The following is an 18,373-nucleotide window of genomic DNA, read 5'->3' as shown; positions in this document are numbered from 1 at the left end:
CTTACCGATTATTTACATTATGAACAAACATACTTATTAAAAAAAGTATTTGTTCATAATTTTGCTTGACTGTTAATGCATGCAATGCATGTGTTTACAAATTTGTAATGTTAATATAATAATAGGTTATACATTTTATAACAGAATAGGTAACTAAATCTCGTGTTAAAGATTATTGTTATTACAAACATAAACAAAGCACAATGAAATTTTATTTTCTTAATCATTGCATCATTTAATTGACTCACTCAAATTTTGCCAACGGCTGATTTGTTGATTTTATATATTATCCTTTGCATTTTACAGCAAAATACAAATAACTCTTTTCTAACCAAATGAAATGAAAATTTCAAACCAACGCGCCGTTTTCCTTGGGGGTAGGCAGAAAGGATGGAACGCCACATCACTATGTCTTTGCATACAGACTTCGCTTCCTCATCGTTCATCGACGATTTTTCCGACTTTCGACATGTCCCTCTAAAGTATTTATTGGATTTGGTCATGCCATGTTTCTTTCGATCTTCTTCATTTTATGCATCCATCAAAGTTTCCAATTGTAAATCTTTTTAGCTGTTCTTTTGCTCTACATATCCAAACCAATGCTGTACTCCTTTCTTGATTTTGTCGATAATGCTTCTCGGACTTACATAATGCATGGATCTCGACATTTGTGCACCTATTATTCATAGTTTTATCACACATCCTACTTAGTTTTGACTAAAAAGTTATGTCGATGCAGTTCGATCCCCGGAAAAATTAGATAACCTTTTTGAATTTTATGCGCGTCTTGTACAAAGGCAAGAATGTGTGGAAAATTACATCAATTTTGCGTATTTATAAATTGATCAATAACTACAGATTAATTTCCAAATGGGGTTTGGGATTTACAACTAACAACTTATCATCATCATTCTCCTTTGCGTATCTAGTAGTGCATAGGGCATTGCATTGGTACATCAGTCGCATCTCATCTTGATCATATATTAGATACACGAAAGCATGAAGATCAGTCTCATGTTTCAGGTGCTGGCACCTGGTCCAGGGACTATAAAATATTACAGTGCAAAAACACCCCGCTAAAGAAATATTTAATGTCAACCATGTCATGCATTGAACCTGAGACCTGAAACCTCTCGCATGATAGGCAAACATGATGACCATTAAACCTGAGGCGGACAAACAATTCACAACTCCTTCACTGCATCAGTAACAAGATCTAGCAATATTTTCAATTAATTACATGCATCGCATAACTATTACTTCACCAAGTCTAGCATGACATTTACGAGTGTCATACAGAGAAACGGTTGAGGAAATTTTCTAGCATTGTCAAACTAGTAAGTAAATCCTCATACTTAAAGATTTTTTCAATTATCTTGAACAATAATGACAAAGATTTGTCACTCATGTTTTTATAGATAAAGTGATTTTTTGGTGGTTCTTATTCTACTTATGTATTATTACTTACGTCACCATAATAACACAGATTATATGCATTACTTGGCCATGACTAAAAGATCACTTTCAATTTATTTGATTAATAAAGGAATTACTTTTTGTATTAGGATTCTAATATTCTTACAAAACATATTACTATGGTTTAATATTATGAAAGCAAACTTTGATAAAAGCACCCATAGACAATATGTAGTGTCACCAATTAACGTACATGTATTGTATTATTTATATTATTTTTAAAATTTATGTTAGAGATGTTAAGTATGTATCTACCTATTAGATTTTGTATAGAATATTATATTAGTAAAGTAAATGTGGTAAAAAATAAACTAGTCACTCGTATTTAATATTGTGTCATTAAATATGTACATTCAATCATATTTGTTTTATTTTTGACTTTTTAAATGTTAATTAATAAACTAGAATGAATGTTTTATGTTTTACTGTTTCAGAATTTGGAACAATGAGAGCGCTCGTCCCCTACCTAATAGCTTAATAATACTTTAAAGATCTAGGCTTGGAGGGGGAGATTTAGCAACGTGAGAACACTCACCCTCCACTCTATCAGGTCGGTGCTTATGTAGCACTGACCCCCAATTTTCAGAATATGAATAAACATGGAACAATAACAGACAACTGGACATCCATACATAGATTACATTCAATATATCGTTGGTGATACTGCGATACCGCGTAACTATCAATAAATTTTTTGGCAGCACCAAAAAAGCTTTCTATTGATATTTTACTTTCGATTTTAATCAACCAAAAATACCACTAGGGTTTCATTATTTAGAATCGAAATAGCAATAATTAAAAAATAACGGCTGTTAGACCCTATAAGAAATTTATTTCAGTAAAATATTTTCAGCCGAGCCTTTTCATCAGCCTTTTCGTTGTCAAGGATTCCGCAGTGTCCCTGTATCCAACCGATGTACTTGTCTTGGTGTCTGCACCGTAGCTTCTGGATATCTGTTCTAATGTCCATTACAATAGGGTTGACCGAATTTCGGCCAGTTATTGCATGTACGCCAGATTTGCAATCTGTCAGGATCATTATTTTCTTCCATCTGTTTGGTGGTTTCTTCAAAACATAGACCAGGGCTTCGCTGATCGCAAAGAGTTCGTCCTGAAGCACGGAGCAGAAATTGCTGAGTTTCAACTTTCTCGATGGTTGCTCTCTGACGCCATCGTAAGGTACAAACGCTGCACCCACTTTGCCGTCCAAGAGACTGCCATCTGTGTAGATCCTCAACTCTTCCTGCACCGTCCCAGGCAGAACCTGATCATCGTAGCCGTGATCTATCAGATAGTGCTACGCCGGTGATGTATAGTGTATGAAGGTGCTGGATGTGAGACAATTTCAACTAAAAGAAGCATTGATACAATTCTTGTCGAGCAATAAGGAAAGGTTTCAGCAAAATATTAGTACAAGGTTTTCCTAGAATATTAATTACGTAATACCCAAAACCTGCAAAACTTTTGGTAAGAGGCACCTCTGCTTTATTGCACCGAGATATTTTGGATTAGCATATTAAACTTTTAAAGACAAAATTAAATTTCTGAAGAGGGGGTTTAGGACTGCATTTTCCTTGAAGGAAGGGATTTGAGTTGAAAACTGTTGATTTCTTAATTATTTTAGTTAGTTATTTCATGTAAATGAAATGTTTTTCATTGTTTTTTTCCTTCTATATTATTTATGTTATTTAAAAATTATTATTTGTAATACTATATTATTGTACAACATTATTCAACTGAATGCAGGATTTTAGTTCCATGAAGACTTGTGTCCCAATTCCATTAGCCCATGTTTAGTGAATGTGTAAAAAAAAATGGAGTTATCATAATATGTTTTTCTTATCAGTTTTAGATATGATTAAAGGAAACGAGTTTTGAGTAAATAGATTAAATATTTGTCATGATTTGTTCAATAGGTTTGTCTGTCCATGGTATGGTAGTAATGCTTGAAAAGTAACGAAAATGTGATTGGTTATTTGGTAATGCCATCAGAATCTATATGGGTAGGTGTGTAAAAAATAAGCACTTATTATATGTAATTACATTGAATATATACACCAAAAAATCATGTTCAAGAACAAAACATTAAATTTAAGGATTTACCTGAATGTTTTTCCATTTAAAAGAATGAAATAAATTTTTAATAATTATAATGTATTTCAAACTATCAATTTGAATTCTTAACTATTATTCAATAGTTTATAATACAATCTTACACATTTTTTATGTCTTGATTCTGTGTTTTTGGAAAAATACTGACTTTAACCTGTAACCTGACTGTAGGCATATTGTAATACTTTTTTGTATTACAATGTGCCTACTTACTATTATAAATTTGACAGAGCATAGGGAGAAATCAAATAAATAAACTATAGTTATAGGATTTACCATACAATTAATGCTTAAAATAAAAAAAAGTATCAAAGTAGTAAATAAACCTTCAAAAGAGTTCCTACTATAAAAATTATGATCAAGATAGTTATTATGTTTGTTTTTCTGGGTTTTCAAGTAGTTTGAATTTTTTGTTGATGTTTTGAATGTTTGATATTCCCAGGAAAATGCTGTAGCTATCTCGCAGATTGTGAAAATCTATTAAGGTAAATAATGTTATGTTGCTTGATTCTTAAGACTGTTTAAACCTATTTTAAGAAACAGTGCAGCTCTTATATGAATCATCTTTTTAGGGTGATCCCGTTTAGATTGGATTCATTCTGATAAAAAAGACGATACATATTTTTATTATGTAAAATGTATCCCACTGCATGGGACACCCCAGTGAGGGAACACTATCATTAATTTAAAAAAAGTAATGAATTGTAAAAGAGCAAATAAATAATAATAATATTGATAACAGTGATAAAGTATAGCTCCATTCGTGCTGTGTTCACGGAGAAGTCTTTTTTAGGATTCTGTACACTATGGTGAATGAATTTTTAAAAATAACTTATAAAGTAAGGTTAAGTAACTACAAAAGCCTTTCAAAATACAATTTGCTTAATAACATTTGCACGGCAGCCTCTGTGGTGTAATGGCTAAGACATTTGTCATCACGCACGAGGGGTTTAGAGTTCAATTTTCGCCAGGTTCACAATAATTAATGTGATTTTTCTTAAGTCTGGGAATCCTGTGCTGTATTTCACAACTGTAATGAGGAAGTTCAGTGCTACGGGAAATTAGATGTAAAAAATGTTTTCTTAGGAGAAGTAAAAATTAGAGCATTAAATTGTGCAACGAAGTTTCTTGAAAATGCATGGAAAAAAAAAGAAAACAAACCACTTTGAAGGATATCACTAGTTATTCCGAATCAACCATGATATTGTGTTGTGATAGATTTCTGGTTTACGGGGAGCCATACACCTATTATTAGAACTCACTTAGAAGAACTTTGTTACTTCACATGCGCAGTAATTTCAAAATGAAAAAACTTTAAAAATTCATATGCAAATAAAAAAATTTTAGCTTTGGTAGTCCATTTACAAATAAAAAAATATTAAAAAAACAATGAACTTCTTTTATGGAGTATAAAAATATATTGATTATCTAATATATTCTAATTTGTCTAAAATAGAGCATGTTTTCTGCTATTTTCTCTCGTGGATTTTCCATTTATTTCATTTTCGAGTCTCAGAGATTTTGGAGTAGACAGTTGAGAGTACATAAGTTATGTGTAATGAGCGTTGTTTAATTTTTTATATGACTTTTTTCAGATTCTTAAACTGAAATGGACCACACACCTATCAAATTCAACAGACTATGGCTTGTATTTATGTTAAATTTTATGGCAGTTATATCCATAAATAACTGCCCAAATAGATTTGGACTCTATCATGGTGATAATAATTCTGTTACCTGCTTCAACATGAAACCACCCGAAACATATGACAAGAAATTCGATGGATGTTATGGTAACCAAGTGAATGTTTTCTTCTACACGAAGAATCATCTCATGAATATAGCAAACAGATTGATTTGGACTGAATTAGTTAGAGATTATGAAGGCGGTCCATATAGAGATTGGAGCGTGTCTGTATTAGCAAACGTAAAATATAATCTCATGGGAAATACTCTGAATTCAACAGAAGCGTTCATGTGTTCAGTATTCAACAGAACATATAGAGACATAATACCAGCCCGGTGTGACGAGGAACATGAAAGATTATGCATATTTTCGGATGAGTACAGGGACATTTATAACAAAAATCTTCCGGATACGAAAATCAGTTTCAAAAAGAGAAAGTGAGTTACAATTGCAAATAAATTGATAATGATGTGTATTACAAACTCCTAAATGCATCACAGTGAAACTTTAAAAACCACCCCGTTAAAATTGACTTGAAACCTCAGAGTAATAATGCGCCAAACGTGTTTGGCACAGTAAAATTATTAACTGTTTTAAGTCAGTATAGTCAATGAAATTGAGAGGAACATTCTTTTAAATTCAATAATTTGCTTAATACAGTATTCTGAATTTTTTTTGGTTGATTTCTGTTATTCTTGATGTTAATTTTTTTATCAGCATAATATTTATAGTGAGATCCAGGTGTTGTATTTGTTATTTTCATGTTTAATTTATTTTCCTAGTAGGTTTTTCTTAGTAATAATATAATATTATAAATATGCATGTTTTTATAGATAAATGAGTTTGCATCTAGTTTAAAATAAATGTCGATGTACCTTCATTTACATAACTTACATAAAATTGGTGATTCTTTATTATAATGTTATTGGACTTTTATGTGGAAAATATTGAGGAGTTGTGAAACACGGCATGATTGTAATTTGGCAAAAAGTTTGTTGCGTTTGTGGCCTAGCATAACGCGCTGTGCAGCGTACACTGCCATTTTGAAAAAAAAATGTTTGAAGTCAGTTTTTTAAAATATAAGAACTTTAGAAATATTATGTGTTGCAAAAAACAAATCATTGAATATGAAGATAAAAAAAAAATGCAGTCATAGTCTGTATTAAGCACTCCATAGTACTGATATAATTTAATAAATAGATTGGTTATTATCATTATACAATAAATGTTTTTGAACAATGGATGTACACATATATATGTTTGTATTTTCGGCAACTGAGCTGTTAAAGTGTAGTTTCTTTATTTTTATTTAAAAATATAATATGTTGCAGTTTGGCAGTCTTGACCTATTATATTCATGTGTGTTAATTTGTTTTTTTTGTAACTATTTTTGTAAATAAATTGAAAAAATTACTGAAATTTTGAAAACCAGTCTATATATCCACAGCAGTTTTTAACTTATGTTAATTTTTTTTAGTGATGACAGTCTTATTTTTGTAGTAAGTAATGATGTTCCACTGGAAAATATAAAATGCATAAACAAATCGCCTTTAAAAAATACCGGAGAACTAAAAATATTCAAAACGGATACAAAAATGGAGTTCGAATTGCACGTAACAGAGGACGATTACTATTATTGTTTTATCAAACAAAATCATTTCCAAGTATCTGAAAAAGTTTTATTCATAAAAGATAAGAATAAATATCTAAATGGATATGCTGTAATGGTATCATACAGTAAAATTTTGAATAACGTTTTGAAAATGGCATATAGAGAAAATTATACTGAGATTTATGAATGGTATTGTTATTTTGGGGATTGTGTCCAAAACTGTACTGAAAATGAGGCAAGAATTTCTAGTGTACTTTTGGAATCTTTAGAATTACGAATTAAGAGAGTTTACAGTGAAAGGTTGCTTTTCCATATTACAAAAGGAATTGATGTTTTCATGAAATACCTTAACTCGTATGTTATTTTCAAGAGAAAAGTTCTCGAGTGCGAAACATTGGATTCGATTCAAAACACTGACATTGGTAAGTATTTTTCACCGTACCATTTTTCTGTTTTCCTGGATCTTCTTTCTGTCTGCCTATTGTCAAACTGTAAATGGACACAGAACAGAGTTGTCCGGCAATTAATCGCACTTCTTCTTCTTCTTCCAAGTCGGTCCCTCAATGCTGAGAATTGTGATCACCATGAACACTTCTGATTACTCTGTTCCACTCTAGTCTGTCCTCAGCCCGACGAACTGACTCATCAAATTTTAGCCCCGTAGCCACCTTTATTTGGTCAGTCCATCTATATGGCATTCTACCCCGGCTTCTCCTACCTTCAAATAGTACATAGTTTCTACGTTGAAATACATTTTGCTTCAGAAAGAATATAACCGGCTCCCACAACGACTCTCTGCTCTGTACTGGTTAGGTTAGGTTTAGTTTTGGTTTTGGTTAGGTAACCATTTCCTTGTCCATTTGTCAGGAAATTTATATTGTGTTGTGTACGTAGTTAGTGGTATATTAAACTTCTTTAATTTATGTAATTGTCTGTTTATGTATTATAAAAATGTTGCACTTTGTGCCCAGCTGTAAAAATCATAAAATGAGGCAGAGGAATTGAAAGCTATTTAAAAGAATAAACATTTAATTTACCTCTTCACATTATCCACAAATGGCCAGTCTCACCATAAGAAGTAAGTTTAAAAAAAAATTGAACTGAAATAGGTAATTGTTGTGTTTTCACAATAATGGTAACAACAGTTAGTTTCATTTTAAGGTTTTCATGCAAACCATTTTGTCCATTTTAGAAAATAGTATTTTTGAAAGCTGCCATTTTCCATCTCGACCAGTCAATGATAGAACTTAAGCCTTATAAATACCTGGACTTCGGTATTCAGTATTCGGATATTTATATTGTGTTGTGTACGTAGTTAGTGGTATATTAAACTTCTTTAATTTATGTAATTGTCTGTTTATTTATCATAAAAATGTTCCACTTTGTGCGTAACTGTAAAAATCATAAAATGAGGCAGAGGAATTAAAAGCTATTTAAAATAATACACATTTAATTTACCTCTTCGCATTATCCTCAAATGGCCAGTCTCACCAAACACAAGAAGTAAGTTAAAAAAAAAAAGTGAACTGAAATAGGTAATTGTTATGTTTTCATAATAATGGTAACAACAGTTTGTTTTATTTTAAGGTTTTCATGCAAACCATTTTGTCCATTTTAGAAAATAGTCTTTTTGAAAGCTGCCATTTTCCATCTTGACCAGTCAATGATGGAACTTAAGCCTTATAAATACCTGGACTTCGGTATTCAGTATTCGGATATTTATATTGTGTTGTGTACGTAGTTAGTGGTATATTAAACTTCTTTAATTTATGTAATTGTCTGTTTATTTATCATAAAAATGTTCCACTTTGTGCGTAACTGTAAAAATCATAAAATGAGGCAGAGGAATTAAAAGCTATTTAAAATAATACACATTTAATTTACCTCTTCGCATTATCCTCAAATGGCCAGTCTCACCAAACACAAGAAGTAAGTTAAAAAAAAAAAGTGAACTGAAATAGGTAATTGTTATGTTTTCATAATAATGGTAACAACAGTTTGTTTTATTTTAAGGTTTTCATGCAAACCATTTTGTCCATTTTAGAAAATAGTCTTTTTGAAAGCTGCCATTTTCCATCTTGACCAGTCAATGATGGAACTTAAGCCTTATAAATACCTGTACTTCGGTATTCCTTTTTAGTAAAGGTAATTCATATCTATTGTGATATTTATTAATCCTCATATTTTTTTATTTACAGGTGATGTAAAAGTGGACATGAAAAATTGCAAAAAATACAGTTGTGAAGGAAACTTTAATATTGGAGCATTTTGGAATATTACTCAAATTAAGGATTGTAACGTTGGTATGTTTACATAGTCAGTCGATTATCCGCACCCAATGGTGCATAGGGAACTGCAGCATATTTCGATCGTTTTGTTACACAAAGGCAAGATCAGTAGTAAAAACACTTTTTATATTAATAATTAATGTCAACCATGTCGGAAATCGAATCGATGACCTTTTGGATAGTAGGTAAACGCGCTGAATTAGACATTAGGTGGACATTCAAACATACAATATAACGAGATGCTTATTGATGTACATTGGTGTTTTAATGTTTTATTAAAAAGTTGTTTTTTTTCAAGTAATACATTAAAGCAGGATATTTTGAATTTAGATTTCATTGTAATTCCGAAGATTAATAAATGTAAAAATTATATCAACCAATGCTTTCTTTACCTACATAAAAAAATTCCGCTCAACATGTTTTTTTTAATAAGAGCTGAAATGCAAACTTAATATCTTTTTTTTATATTAAAGTAAAAAAAAAATTATCTGCTTTAATTTTTGAAAAGATCTCCGAAATTTAGTTGGTATAGGTTGGCTCTGTAAATACCTAGCCTGCCATATTTTCTTTTCAATGTAACATTCAGAGTTCGTCTGCAAACATTCGGACAAAGCAAAATGTTGTTGATTAAATGAAATTGTTTTTTTTTTAGCTGTTCTGACTCCAGAGGAAGAAATTAAAGATGGACTGAATATAATAGAAGGTGCTTTAAAAGACTCTGTTAATACCAGCAGTTTTAAAATAACTGCTTTTACATTCGACAAACTATTGTCCTTGGGGCAAAATACAATAATTCCGCCGAAGATTTTGAGAACTTTTGAAAAATTTGTTGACAAAGTTATATTCTCAGCTAATGAAAGTATAGAAATGAATCTACCGAATATGGGCATAGTGATTGTTGGAAGCACAAACGACCAGCCAGTTATCGGAATCAAGGTTTCATCTAAGCTAGATATCAGTATTTTAACTGCAGGTAATTTTATTAATTACAAAATTAGTAATACGGCATACCGTAATTTAAGTGAATTAAAGAAGTAATTTAAAATTAAGCACAATGATGATTTTAAATTACTCCATTGACTTTTTTTCAGATTCCGTTATCGAGGATTGGGAAAATAATAGTATAGTTGTTAATACATCTTCTTTGATAAACCCAAATGAAAGTTCTAGAATGTCATTCATAGTATTCCGAGATGACAGAGTGTTTAATCCACAAATTAAAACAAGTCATATGGTAAACAAGCAAGTGTTGAGTATTCAAGTAAAAAACAATACGCAATTTATAAAAAATGGATACATCGACATTCATTTTCACGCCATACGTGAAAAAAAGAAAAATGAAAGAATTATTTGCGCTTTCTGGGACTTCGATTTGGGCCCATTCGGAAAATGGTCAACGAAGGACTGTGAGTTAACGAGTACTCCTGAAGTGGTTGGAATGAATACCTGCAGATGTAAACATCTCACACACTTCGCACAGTTGATAATAAATAATAACAAAAATATAAGTGAAGCTAACTATAATATATTATCAATTATATCTTTGGTCGGGTGCGTTTTATCGTTACTCGGTTTACTTTGCATCGGATTGACAGGGATATTGTTTCAGACGTGGAGACGAGATTTAGTTCATAAGATGTGGTTACATTTATCTGCTGCCATGACTGTTATGGTAGTAACGTTTTTAGTTATATCAACCTTTGGTTTTGACTCCAGCGATGTTACTCTGTGCGTTATATCCGGGGTGACATTACACTACGCAGTTCTGTCTACCTTTTGCTGGATGTTTGTAGTTGCGATAATATATTACCAAATGACGGTTAATGTATTTCAATCTATTTCCTCTTCTGACAGAATGCGGATAATACTTGCGAATGTATTCGGTTGGATATTTCCCGCAATACCGATAGCAGTATTGTTTGCAATAAGTACCGATAGCTATTCTGAAAAATTTATGAGCAATCAGTATGGTTATGAATTTTGCTACCCCAGTGAAAATAAATGGTGGCTAGCCGTTTTTCTTCCAGTATCTCTGATCGTATTTTGCAATACATTATTATTTATTTACATAGTGTTTTCAGTATACTTAAGCAATTTGAAGAAACGAAACAAAAAAAATAAGCGCTTGAAGCAGATTAAAACACTTTTGATATTATTTTATCAATTTGGACTGGTGTGGATATTTAGTCTTCTTTCTTATTATACATTTTCTGCTTATTTGTTTTGTGTTTTGGGATCATTGCAAGGAGTTGTATTGTTTTACTTCTTTATTGCTGGGAATGCCAAGTCCAGGAAGCTTTGGCTCATTAAGTTAAAAATCAACCCAGTCCAGAGAGTTCCCGGTGGCAAATCAACTAGGCATTACACTGTCAGTAAAAAGAAGTGTAATCATAATGACGGGAAATGTTTTATGTGTGAAAACGCTACAAAAGAATCAAGAGAAACGTACACGTTGACATTATCAGAGTAGTTCGATTTTTATTTAAAAATAATATAGATTTAGTAATTATGTGATTATAATTATTTATGTATGAAGTACTAACTTTGTGATTTTATATGCTAAGTAAATCTATTAAAAAAATCTCTAGAAATACTTTTGCTAGGTTAAATAATATTTAGTTTGTCTTTTATGCGTTTTGAGAAATAAACTTCTTAATTTAGTAAATTTTAAGCAAAAAGATTTGGTTTATTCTTACTTATTTATAGTTACTTCAAATAAGGTTACAAAAATATTACATAATGTGACTGGTAAATGTAAGTAAAATGATTGGCCCGATGATACGCGACGACGCAACGCTTCATCGCCAGTGGAGTAAAATCAGTCGGGACCCGTCCGAGTATAATATATAAATTTGTTGCAACAGAAAAGGAAAACATTTTTGAGAAGGGAATATAGAAGTCTAGGCATTTACAGGGCTTGTGACATATCATTGGCTGGTTTAAGTGGCCACTTTACACACCGTGTAACATTCACCATTCTGCCCGTGTTTAAACATCCGCATTTCCGCAACTCTGCCATCTGTTGACTTTTGTGAAGTGAAGGAGCTGAAACCTTTATCATGTGGAGATTCATCCGCCTGAAAACAATTTTCCAATTTTTATACTTCTTATACCAGTTAGTTAATTCAACAATGTTTTGAGTATATATGGAGTATAATAGTTCGAACAGAGATTATGTAGAAGAATGTTTGAGAAATCATTTAGTTTTAGCAGTTCGGTGGCACCACTAAATTCGTTTTATTGAACAACCAATTCTCATTTCCTATGTAACCATGGTGATATTTACCTTGTTGATAAATAGCCTGACATGACATAGTACTAAAACGTGTTTTTACTGAAGCCGTCTAGTTTTTCAAGTGAACTGTTTTAAAATGTTTTGGGGACTGAGCCCAGCTTTAGACTTGCAAAAAGAATTCATAATTAAAAGCGAAAAGTGTGATGTAATCAATATTATGATAATTGGGGGATGTGATGCGCGACATATTTTAAAAACATTATCACAGGCTTATCGACATGGAAAAACAGTTATAAATATACATATTATTGAAGGATGCCCAGAACTAATTGCGAAGCAATTGTTACTTATATCGATCGCCCTTACGGATCCTGAAATCCTCGGACTTGAAGAAAAAACCAGATTGTTTATGGAAGTGTATGGAAACAGCCTCCTGCGATCGGTTTCGTGTCAGGATTTAATCGGTTATTCTAAGCATTTAACAAAGATGATAACTGATCTAGAATACATGGAGAGTAAAATACCACTTATCAACTTAAACCATGTCAAGTACAGAGAACGAGATTACATAGAAACATTGATAAATTTCTGGAAGACAGGGAATAGTAATCTGTTTGATATTTGTGATCTGTGGGATAGAAGACTACGAAACGCTTTAGGAGTAAGGTACGATACTCGGTTAGGAGTTTTCGATTGGGACTATAATATGCGGCTTCGTGACTTGGGTGGAGCAGTTGTGAGCTCTCAAGAGTTCAAGCACTTTCGCTCAACAGGCGTGGCTTTTACTTGGTTGGAGAGTGAAGTTTCTCGGCCGAACTGTTCCCTGGCAGCGGGAGTCTTCAAGTCTGGCGAGCAATTCTGTCACCGCGGCTACATCGGGGATATTGTAATAGGACCTTACGTAACCTATGGACTCCACTGCGAAGATGAGAACATGTTAAAGTCAAGCAACGGTACGTATTTAAGAAGATCAACAGATGTCACGGAAAGAAACATAATGCGAATATTATACGAGTTACAGTTTCAAGAACCCTTTGATCCCGCCATTGTAGAACTAGACGCTGAACATAATTTAGGAATGGTTACTCTTGCGCAGATTGATGCGAAGCTCTCCGATCCGACTGAATGTATTTCATCCAGTAAGCTTCAAAATAATATATCATTTCTGAATCTCGACTACGCCAAAGTGTATTTTCATTCATCGTCAGCCCTAGAACTCTTTGCTGAGAGGCCAGAAAACCAATGTCAGTTTCAAGTCATGTTTGTTGGTTATAATTTAAGCAAACGGATTAAACCACCACTTTTAAGAATCATGGAAAAGGGGGGACTAGTCATAGTTGAAGGCTGTAAGTTTGTTTTAGACATGAAGAAAGATGATATGAAAGAGTTTGAAAAATATGTTGATAAAATGGCAGAAGAGTTTTCATGTGATTTAATTGGTAAATACGATGTATTTAAAGATGCGTGCGCTAAATTAGTTTATAAATAACTTAGATTTCCCTGAATATTTACTACTTCATTTGTGTTTACAAATCTTATGAATAAACGAAATGTCTTCTTAATCTTAAAGTATTTTTGAGTAATTTAAATCTAAATGTAGGAAATGGGAAAAGTAAAAATAAAACACCGTAATAAAATTTTGTTCTCATCTATTTTTCATCAAATAATATTTTACATTTATTTCATTTCACTTATCGAATTATTTACAGGGGCAAATAAAACTGAAATGGTTTAACGGTTTTCGTTTAATTTCGCATTTTTTTTCGTTTTTTTCTCTTCCTTTTTTAATAATTTTATAACATATTACTTTCGATAATGCGTAACACTACCGTGAGCAAATGTTCACATATAATCATATTATTATAATTATTCTATTGAGTTATCAATTTCCTATAATATCACTGTTGCATCCATAGAATTAATATCTTTATTACGAGCGGATTATTGTATATGATTAATTAGAATTAGTAATGGATTTGAATACACATATTTTTAATTTTATCTGATAATGTTTGTTTCATAGAAATAATAAAATATTTTTTTAGCGCAGTTTATTTTATTTTTGTTCACACTGGATTATGAGAATAATCTCACGAATATGCCACTGTATTTATAAAATGAGCTTTAATACAATTAATTACACAGAGTGTATTCGAAAAATGAATGCAAAAGTGATATTTTGCTAGTCCATTAAATCTTTGTCCTCCCAAAAATATGAACAAAAACAACAATTATACTGTCCGCCTTGAGCTGCTCTCTGAATAGTGTTGTTTGTATACACTTTACACTTTGAATGAATCAATAATCGATTGATCAAAGGTCATTCTAAGATGCCGGTAATAGGTATATGATAAAAAACAGCCCAATTTAAAACATTAAAGTACATGATTTCAGTAAAAAATAAGTAAATTATTTTCCTACATAAAACATATTACACATTTGTAAAATATATTTTTACAAATAACTGTTTTAACACAATTGATAGATAACCCTTTAATAGATAATTTAGAATTGTTAAGAAAATTTTCTCATTTGTCACCAGTAAAATAATCATAAATATATTACAAACATTGCAGGTATTAAAACATGATCTCATTAAAATATTATTATTGAAAATATTGTCAAGCAGAACCTTCGTCACAAACATAAGAGATATTTCTTAAGTGGGGCAGAAAATAGTTCGTTCGAAGTCTTCACTGAGATGATTCAAACTAATTACTTGATATACAAGCTTCTTTATCAAGGTATACCTAACTAATGAATTCTATTAGGTTTTATTTTTAACAGTATTAACTTATGAGTTCTCGCATCCCATCTCCGGTGGGTATGCCACCGGAGATGGGATTCTCAGACCCTATGAATACGAAAATTATCGATTACCCGATAAATAAATTTTATACGCGATTTTCGTTCTAATCTAATCGTCTAATCTTTCAAAATAAAATTAGCTTTCGAGACATAAATAAAACTTTTCGGTTAAGGTAAAACAGAGCTTTAATATAATTTAAAGAATAAAGATATAATTTGTTGCTTATCTTTTCTGTGAATTTTATAATACAGATCGGCTGTAGCTCTGTGCATTTATCTCTATGAAAATATAATTAAGATAAGAATTAGGAGATATTGCCTAACAAGATAAGCCTTGGAAGATATTGTCAACCTTTGGCACATGGTATTTTTAACGGATGACTTTGCCATTATAAATTAATCTTTATATATATAATTCCTCTGTACGTGTGATGTCACTGAACTTCTCCTAAACGGCTTAACCGATTTACGTGCGGTTTTCAGAGAAATATAGATCTTTGCGCTGTGCGTGTTCGTAGATATTAAAATCTTCAAACTTATATGTAAAACATATTTCAGGAGCATGAATGTTTTATTCATCGATCTACCAGAGTTGCGTTTGAGGAGAATGCATTTACAAAAAAATGGAACGGTGTTGTTTTTTGTGAATAAAAAAGTTTGTTTTTGAATGTTTACAAACAGCATTTGTTTTTTGTGGATCTCAATCAGATTCTTTCCTGAAATTCCTTATAATTTCTACCCATTTATTTCTTTTTACTGGATTTTTAGGTAAAACTAAAATAATATTACAATCCAATTTAACGTCTTAAATCATTTATTATTTGTTATGTTACTTTGTGAATAAATAATTTGAATTTGAATATTAAATTCAATACATTTTAAAAAATCGTATTCCAACATAAGTACACCCCTCTGTCTGTTGGTGAGAAAACCGGAGTTTGACGTTTGCAAAAAGAATGCCATATTTGAAAAAATGTTTATTTTATGTTTTGGAAAACTAAAGGCCATACTAAAAGGATTGAGTAATAATCCGTTTTTAGAAATAATGTTATCAACGAAAACGTAATTGGTAAATAAAGATCTTTTTTTTTTCAATGCATAGGTTTCATGTGACTCCTCCACAGATGAACTGTTTATCCCGATTCATAATTTATTTAGATTTTTGGATAACTTTAAAAAAAGAAAAATACAAAGTATTCGCAGCACGTGTGCATAATGAAAAGTTTTTTTACTATTACGCTAAATAAGTCAGTTATGTTCGGGGCTCGCGGTCGAAATGCTGAAATAATTTTATTCACTAAAAAAATGTTTTTTATTACTGAAGTATATCAAATGGACGGCAAATCATATTACATCATATATATATGTACATTCGCGCATTATAAGAGATAACGTTTTATGAGCGGCATAGAGCGGAGAGACGGGCGTTAGAAGATAAAACTGTAAAAATGACACTGGCCGGCCGGACGGCGGCAGTCCGACAGAAAAAAAGGCGTATAGCACGTATCCTTAGACTTTTTGCTTCGCTTTGATATTTTTAATTATAATTAGAAAAAACTTCAGCAATTAAAAAAAAAACTTATGAAATGTCATCTCTTTGCTATAAACTACATTTCTATATTTTTTTAAATAAAAAAAAACACCACGAAACAGGCCCAAAAAGCGACTTTTTAAACTGGTACTGTAAGTAACCATTCGCCACCTGAGCTTTTTTCGACCATCGGGCTTTACGTGATGCTGTGTATGGAACTAATAAATCAAGTCTTTTTGTCTTGTAAGGATGATAATGTTAGATGGATACGCTCGAAACTAGACAGGAGTGGAGTAAAGGAAATATTGTTTATTTGTTTTTTTTTTTTTCTTATTTCTTATTTCGAATCGCTTTTTTATTTCTAACATTTCCAAGTTGTCTAATTTAGTATTTTATTTTCAACTTGAAGAACTTTTAATTCAGTGTATATTAATTAAATAATATTATGATTATTAATTATTTATAATTACTAATCAATTATGATTATTTTCAATCAGATGGTTTGCAAATTCAGTTTTTTTTTTTATTATTTAGGCACTTTAAGTGTTTTTTTACTCTAATATTAAGGTTTCTTTTAGTTTTTCCCATACACAGCATAAAACTGATAAAATAAAATTAGAAGGAATTCACGAATTAAGTATACCTTGATAAAGAAGCTTGAGTAGCTTTGAAACCGGTCGGTAGAAAAAAGAAAAAAAAGTGGTTAAAAACAAAGTTGTTTTTATTTATTTTATTATGATAAATAACCACAAAGTGAATGCTTCAAATATAAAAAAAAAAACTAATTGCTTTAGTTCACTTTACCTTATATTTATCTATAGTCCTATATAATTATGTCTTGTGCTCGATTATGATGGGTGACGATGGTTAGCTTGGTTGACAATACGATATCTTCGTATTATAGATAAAATAAAACTATGCGCTATCTACTTGAGTAACAATTTAAATCTTTATTTCATTTTTCAGTTAAGGAATTGTCCCAATCTTCTTCATTCATTTATTTAGAATACGTTTTAAAGAAAGAAAAAATGGCGGAGTTACACTCTGCGCTGACAAAAAACAGATTAAAAGAGTGCAAATTTTATTAATGACTTTATTTAAAATTGTGACTTAATTACTAGTCACTTTTGTGCTGGGTATGGATTTATTAATATTGTACATTTAATTATTAATTCACAAGCATTAGGTATGTTTATTGAACGGATTCCTTTTGAGTGATTAAAGCAAGGATATTTAAAAGTATTTTCCAATATTCATTAGTAAATTATAAATTCTTTAGTAAACTTTATTCCAATGCAGGTTTTTTTATGATCATTTGATAATAATAGCAGTATTTTAGAAACACTAATTTGTTAATATTTTAAGTTAATTTTAACAGAACCAGCTCACTGCTTGAGCAATGACAGTTATATTCATATAACTTATTAAATCATTTAGAATTCATTATCTTTTACAAATACATTATATACAGCAATCGTGCTAATCATAAATTGAAATTAACTTATAAAATAATGTGCTCAAATACAATATATGTACAGTAAAATGTTCTAGATATTATAAATAGCACTGGCGATTTGGTTTGGCTAAATTAATTTCGTGCTTTGATTATCGAAAAAACATATTA

At 31.0% G+C, this 18,373-nt stretch overlaps 2 protein-coding genes across 3 annotated transcripts; both read left to right on the top strand.

The window, feature by feature from the left end:
- Nucleotides 1–4,028: 4,028 nt before the first annotated feature.
- LOC148283564 (adhesion G protein-coupled receptor G2-like) lies at nt 4,029–11,726 on the top strand. Of its 2 annotated transcripts, XM_088243631.1 has the most exons (6): nt 4,029–4,073; nt 5,184–5,712; nt 6,753–7,309; nt 9,086–9,190; nt 9,828–10,148; nt 10,267–11,726. In XM_088243631.1, the coding sequence occupies exons 2-6, from the start codon at nt 5,198–5,200 to the stop codon at nt 11,643–11,645; spliced, it is 2,877 nt and encodes a 958-aa protein (XP_088099757.1). In that variant the 5' UTR covers nt 4,029–4,073; nt 5,184–5,197; the 3' UTR covers nt 11,646–11,726. The 2 variants fall into 2 exon arrangements, with proteins under 2 accessions (XP_088099757.1, XP_088099758.1); XM_088243632.1 differs by lacking the exons at nt 4,029–4,073; nt 6,753–7,309 and having other exon boundaries at nt 5,490–5,712.
- A 529-nt stretch (nt 11,727–12,255) lies between these two features.
- Nucleotides 12,256–18,359, top strand: Dnaaf3 (Dynein axonemal assembly factor 3). Its single transcript, XM_088243629.1, has one exon. It carries the CDS (start codon nt 12,547–12,549, stop codon nt 13,897–13,899), a length of 1,353 nt encoding a protein of 450 aa, XP_088099755.1. The 5' UTR covers nt 12,256–12,546; the 3' UTR covers nt 13,900–18,359.
- Nucleotides 18,360–18,373: the final 14 nt, after the last annotated feature.

Source organism: Micrasema longulum, unplaced genomic scaffold (genome assembly GCF_059751315.1).
Source record: "Micrasema longulum isolate JH-2025_06_02 unplaced genomic scaffold, ASM5975131v1 h1tg000222l, whole genome shotgun sequence".
Taxonomy (NCBI): domain Eukaryota; kingdom Metazoa; phylum Arthropoda; class Insecta; order Trichoptera; family Brachycentridae; genus Micrasema; species Micrasema longulum.
This window is presented reverse-complemented; position numbering and strand designations above follow the sequence as displayed.